This window comes from Vombatus ursinus, unplaced genomic scaffold (genome assembly GCF_900497805.2).
Source record: "Vombatus ursinus unplaced genomic scaffold, bare-nosed wombat genome assembly UNPS02014870.1, whole genome shotgun sequence".
NCBI classification, from domain to species: Eukaryota; Metazoa; Chordata; class Mammalia; order Diprotodontia; family Vombatidae; genus Vombatus; species Vombatus ursinus.
Genome location: NW_020954648.1, coordinates 12,194,815 through 12,201,551, shown reverse-complemented (window position 1 = coordinate 12,201,551; position 6,737 = coordinate 12,194,815). Strand labels below are relative to the sequence as shown.

The 6,737-nt window shown below is 39.6% G+C and overlaps 1 protein-coding gene across 1 annotated transcript in view; it reads left to right on the top strand.

Annotated features, from left to right (window-relative positions):
• The first annotated feature begins 2,807 nt into the window (after nt 1–2,807).
• LOC114028113 (probable inactive serine protease 37) overlaps nt 2,808–6,737 on the top strand; it is an 8,290-nt gene continuing 4,360 nt past the window's right edge. The window contains exons 1-5 of the mRNA XM_027842310.1: nt 2,808–2,886; nt 3,163–3,228; nt 3,907–4,048; nt 5,732–5,985; nt 6,493–6,629. Coding sequence (XP_027698111.1) covers nt 2,808–2,886; nt 3,163–3,228; nt 3,907–4,048; nt 5,732–5,985; nt 6,493–6,629 — 678 coding nt within the window. The remainder of the gene's footprint in view (nt 2,887–3,162; nt 3,229–3,906; nt 4,049–5,731; nt 5,986–6,492; nt 6,630–6,737) is intronic.

Sequence of the window (6,737 nt, the reverse complement as noted above, 5' to 3'; positions counted from 1 at the left end):
GTTGAAAGAGCTATGGGAAAATAGACACATTAATACTATTAGTGAAAATGTGAATGGATCCAACTTTGTGGAAAACAATTTCAAACCATGTTAGGAAAGTGATTAAAGTGTTCATACCCTTTGGCATGAAGGGTATGAATCACTACCAAATATTTATCCCTAAGGAGGTTAAAGACAGAAGGTCTTTAAAAAATTTCCTTAGTTCTAAAGTTTCCTTAGATGCCAAAATATTTATCGCAGCAGAGTTAATGGTAGAATGAAACTGGAAACAGTGGGTGCTCATTGGTTAAGAGTAAACTGTGGTGTGTTAATGTAATTATTGTGTAGTCAGAAATAAGGAAGGTGAAGAATTCAGACTTGGAAAGACTTGTATGAACTGATACAGAACAAAGCAAGCTTGAACTAAGTGAATAACCTAAATGAAAACAGTCATAAAAGAAAACAAAAGATATCAGAACTATCAATCCAATGACTAATTCTGAATTCAGAGGACTGTTAAAATATTCCTCCTCAGAATACTGATGTGGAATGAGGTATAAATACTGTCAGATAAGATCACCATGTTAGTTTGTTTTGCTTAAATGCACTTCTTTGTTTCAAGGGAGACTTCAATTGGTGTGATATTGGCGAATAACAGCAATGTTTTTAAAATCATCAATAAATGTTTTAAGAAACTAAATTGTTAGCAAAAAAGGCTACAGAGAAGCATATTCTTTTTAAAGTTATCTATTTTGACCAGAGTGGATTTATTCAGGAATTCAAAAATGGAAATTATCATTATAATAAATCATAACAAAATAACATGTAACCCATGATTTAGGGTCAACCAGAGACCTTGCACTCACATGGACCAGGTCTAATCTATCACACACACACACACACACACACACACACACACACACAAGTTCAATCTCTGACCTAGAGATTCCCATCTCAGTCTTGGTGTGCTATTGATATGTGAGATAAACTCCTACTCAGAAAATGATGAACGCATATCCTAGACTGGAGTTGTGAAGTTTTCTGTCTTAAAGACATAGTCATGTTTAGCCTTAAATTGCATTCTTTCTCCTTATATACTGTCACTTCAAGAAAAAATTCCTTTTTTTTTTAACTGAGCATTCACCCTATAGAAGCCCCTTTTCCAGTGGAAGCTGGTTTTTATTTCCAACTACGTTTGCATTTTGCTTCTCTTATAAAACTGTAAGGCCATCCAAACACACACACATTTAGGTTAAGAAAATAAATGTCACAAATACTACAGGAGGACACCTGCTTAAATAATAATTCACATGAAAAAGACCTGGTAGGGGAGAGGGGAAAGGGGAGACCCCAAATTCAAGATGAGTCAAGAATGCAAGACAGCTATGAGAAAAGCTGGACAGCCTATAGTGATTGAAGAAGTACCTATGTGGGTCACGGAGATGGATGGCAGGGCCTCAGGTCTGCAGTGCATAGGTGAGGATGGCTAGACTGCAAGAGCATATGGGGGGAGCAACGTGAAGGAAGACTGGAAAGGGCAAGGTTCTTCCAGAATCTAAATGTCAAACAGAGTCTGCGTTTGATTCTACAGGCAATTGGGAGCCACTTGGTTTTATTAAGAGGACTTCATCAGAATTGTACTTTAGAAAGATCACCTTGGGGAGAATAATGATAGTAGCCGACATTTATATAGCATTGTAAAGTTTGCAAAATGTCTTATGTTGAATTGCTTATTTAAGCTTTACAAAAACCTCTGAAGCAAGGCATGACCAGTAATATTATCTCCATTTTACAGAAACTGAGGCTTAGGGAGGGTAAGGGATTTTCTCATGGTCGAAGGTGGGATTCAGATCTAGGTCTTTCCGATTCCAATCTAATCTAATACTCTTTCCACTATAGCACACTACATTTCTTGAATACCTCTTACCTATTGGGCAGAGGTGTGTGCATGTCTATGTGTGTGTGTGTGCATGGGTGGGGAGGAGACTTTGGATAGAGGATAGGGACATGACTTGTAATTTCATTGGTACAAGGAGCTACTGGATGAGAAAATTCATTTTAACCACTGTAGAACAGCACTTTCTCTGCAATTTACAGTTTTAGAGTTTTAGAAAAGGTCTCAAACACACCACAGAGTAGCCTGCAACATTCCTGAGTGTGGCCAGAACCAGATTAAAACCGAACTGGGAAATATTTAACAAAATAAAGAAAAACACAATATAACATAGATAAAATTACATTTTAAAACTATGTTAATCTGAAGCTCCCCAGAGATCCCGATGTACAAAGTAGTGGCCCCTGTCTCTATTTGAGTTGGACACCACTGATCTAGAACATAGAGGTTAAGTGACTTGCCCAGGTTCATATAACTAGTAGGTGCCAGAAGTGACACAACATCAGATCTTTCTGGGTCCATGGCCAGCTCTCTCTACCCACAATGCCGTGCTGCCTATGAGAATGCGATGAGGCAATAGCTATTACCATCTTTTCAGAAGCATGTAAACTATTATGAGATGCAAATTAATCTTTTGTTATTTATAATTCAAAACTGGTATGCACTCACCACAATACAGCTCCAATGATTTATTACTGGAATAGGAATCAGCTAGTTATAATACAAATAATTTAATGGTACCTAGAAATGTCATCTTCCATATTGCCACCCAGAGAGAAGAGGTCCCTAGTTCTAGAAAAAGTCTGACTAATGTACAAGAGAGCTGGTATGACTTCACTGCAGGCCATTTCCAATATCCCTTAGCAATTCTTTTAGGGGCCATACTAATTTTAGCCTAATCTTTTTGTCTAGGGTCACAATGATAAGGATAGTAATGCAACTGGTGGTGGAGGAAATGATGATGGTGATGATGATAACAAGGGGTCATTGTCACAAAGAGGAGAGGGGTCAGGGTAAGGTATAAATAACTCATAGGAATCAGAGGGGATTAGCAAGCAGGAGGCTAACATGACCCTGTCATCCTGGGAATGGTGGAACTCTCTTCTCTGGAGGAAGAACTCTCTTCTCTGGAGGAGGAAAAAGCTTTGAGTACTGGAGTCTCCTATTCTAAGCCTCATTTTCCCAACCAGAACTCCCTCTCCAACTCAATCCACAGCTTCCATCAGTATCAGTGAGGGAAAAAATCTAAGCCAAGACTTTGCTGCTTCCCTCCCTGTCTCCTTCCCTAGCATCAGCGGTAAGACAGGATCCTGACATGGCTATGAAGTTTATCCTTTTCTTTGTTCTCTTTATCGGTGAGTGATCCATTGGTAATTCTTTCTTTATGATTCAGAAAAAATGAGACTGCTCTCTCTGGTATTGATTGGGGCATGGGATGGTGGGGAGGCAGTTTGGGGCAAGACGAGTCTAACAATATAGTGCCACTTGGCACAGTGGAAAAAATGCTGGATTTGGGATCAAAGAACCTGGGTTCAAATACTGTTTCCTCCCTCCCATCCACCTATCCTCCTGAATTCTGGAGATCGCCTGCAGGGATAGAGTCTGGCGGGGAAGGGAAATCATTCTATTCCACTACCCCATTTCTTTCCCTTACTTCTTTTTTTGAGAGGAGCGGGGCTAGGCAATGGGGTTAAGTGACTTGCCCAGGGTCACACAGCTAGTAAGTGTTATGTGTCTGAAGGACTAGTGCTCTATCCACTGTGCCACCTAGCTGTCCCTTCCCACACTTCTTAGACTGAAGGCTCCAATGACAGACTGGGACAAGGTAAGAGGAATCATAGAATTGCAGATCAGAGCCTATCTAGTATAGCCCATACTTGAACAGAAATTTCTTTTAGGACAAGTCATCCATCTAGCCTCCATTTGAAGATCTCTTGTGATGGGAAACATTTCCACAATTCCAGCAAAAGTTTTCCTAAGGTGCATTTTATTTTTGTTGCTATAAACTGCCGTCTTCTCCCTTCTTTCCCCAGGTGCATTTTCTTCTAATGACAAAGCTGAACAGAAAGAAGATCCTGCCCCCTACTTGGTCTACTTTAGGTCCCATATGAACCCCTGTGTGGGAGCCCTCATTCATCAACAATGGGTGTTGGCAGCTACTCACTGCTACTCACCGTAAGTGACGATTATTCTGATCCTTGATAATGAGGCAGCTAATAAAACTGTACACACCCTTTGATCCGGCAATATGACTTCTAAGTATGTATCCCAAAGAGAGCAAAAAAAAAAAAAGAGCCTGTTTATACAAAATATTTATAAGCAGCTCTTTTTGTGGTAACTAAGAATTGGAAATCAAGGGAATGCCTGAACAAGTTGTGGTATGTGACTGTAATGGAATAATATTGTTCTATAAAAAGTGACAAGTAGGATGCTTTCAGAAAAACCTGGAAAGACTTACATGAACTGATGCAAAGTGAAATGAGCAGAACCAGGAAAACATTATACATGGTAACTGCAATATTGCGTGATGAAGAATTGTGAATGACTTGGCTATTCTCAGCAATACAATGATCTCAGACAATCCCAAAGGACTCATGACGGAAAATGCTATCCTCCAGAGGATGCTTTTTGGAATAAAACTAGTTCTTTCTCTGGAGGCGGATAGCATTTTCCATCATGAGTCCTTTGGGATTGTTTTGTTTGAATACAGACTGAAGCATACTATTTTTCACTTTCTCCCTTCCTTTATTCCTTCCTTCCTTCCTTTCCTTTCCTTTCTTTTTGTTCAAGTTTCCTTGAACAAAATAACTAATATGGAAATGTTTCACATGTTTGCACATGTATAACCTATATCGGATTGCTTACTATCTCAGGAAAGGGAGAAGGAAGGGAGAGAGGGATAGAATTTGGAACTCAAAAGTTTAAAAAAATTAATATTAAAAATTGTTTTTACACATAATTGGGGAGAAAATGGAATATTTTTTAAAAGGGGAACAGTCAATGATGTTTTGTAACAGGTTGCATCTTTATAGTCATATAATTTAAAAGTTTTAGTCTTAAAACTTTATAGTCATATAATTTAAAAGTTCTACAGTTATACAGAAAGTTACAGAGAACATAAAATTCTTAGAGTGATTATTACTTGTTGATTATTTTTAAAGTGTTTTATTAGGTAAAGCAAAGCACTGTCTTAAAGGTTAAAAACTAAGGTAACTAGATGATACAATAAAACAAAACATTAGATATTGTTTCAGGAAGAACTGAGTTCAAATTCAGCCTCAATACTTGCCAGCTGTGTGATCCCAGAAGCTTGCTAGCTGTGTGACCTGGGCAAGTCATTTAACTTATGCTTGCCTCAGTTTTTGCTGTCTGTAAAGTAGGGATAATGTAATAGCACAAAAATTGCTGTGAGGGTCAAATGAGAGACTATTTTTAAAGGGCTTTGAAAATCTTAAAGCACTACATAAATGTTAGCTATTAATAATCACCCCTAAACCCCTTCGGTCTCCACTTTCATGCCCAGGCATGACGCTGCCTCAGTCACCACCTACTTTTTTTTTTTTCTAGAGTTTTATAGCTGCAACAGATATTTTGAGGTTATCGTATTTCTACCCTCAGGGTAAGATCACGCTTTGGCCCAATTAGTCTAACTATTCTCTCTCACACCAACCCAGAGGAATCTCTTTGGGTACGCATGTGTGTCTACACATACTCACACACATTGTTCTGTGTGTATGTGGTAGATGGAGAGCAATGGAATTAAGGAAGTTTTAAAATATGTTGATGAAGGAATAGAATGACCTTGTGATTCTTCCTCCTAGCGCCCTCGCCTGCCACCCCTCTCCTAATTCCTTGCAGAAACCTCATACTGGTGCTGGGGAATTCCAAGGTCGGGACGAAGAACAGAACTGAGCAGATTTTTAAGCCAACGGAAGTTATTCACTATTGGAACAAAAGCGATGAATATCAAGAGCATGACATCATGCTGCTCAAGCTGCCCAGGCCTGCAACCCTCAACCACAAGGTCCAGCCAGTAGCCCTGCCCACTAGAAACTTCCCCACTGGTGCAGAGTGTACGGTCTCTGGCTTGGACTGGAGCATGGACAATCTCAGTGAGTGCCTGGGCATTTAACACAACACAGAGAAATGCAAACAAAACACCTCAAAGGAAAGTCACCCCAAGAGAGCCAATCCCACCTACAGCCAACACTGCTCTGCCTCAAAAAGATTTCCCATGGCTCCTTTGCTGTCCTGAATTCTTTCATGGGCTGCAACTGTAACATGATGGGGTCGGCCTGCACAACAGGACTTTTGTGTGCAGACGCCCTGTGTTTATGCAGCCAGAAAGTCTCTTTGTATACTTCTTACAGATAGTCTCAGCGTAGGGAAAACATTGGTGCCCTCTTCAGAACTTTCGGCAACAGCTGCTGCCTCCTTGTCCCCATACATCTATTTAGCCTTGGGCCTTTCTGATCATGGTAATAAGATGATATAAATTTGTATCTTCTACACAGAAAGGGAACATTTTAAAAGAATTATGGCAAATTAAAGGGGAGGAAAGTTGGTCCAGAGAGTAGCAACAAAATTGAAAATGTCTCTTTTTTCCTTATTCCCTTCAGGTAACCACCCAGACCTGCAGCAGAACATAAAAGCACCTCTGATCTCTGAAAAGGAGTGCAAGAAAACCAGGCAAGGAAGAATCATCAAGTATGGAATATGTGTCAAGTTTTTGAAGTCATTCCACAGACCCTTTGTGGTAATTTTCTCTTTTCCTTTCAACTTAAATTTTATGTTTCTGCCACATAAATTTATGAGATGGAAGGAAGGAAGGAAGGAAGGAAGGAAGGAAGGAAGGAAGGAAGGA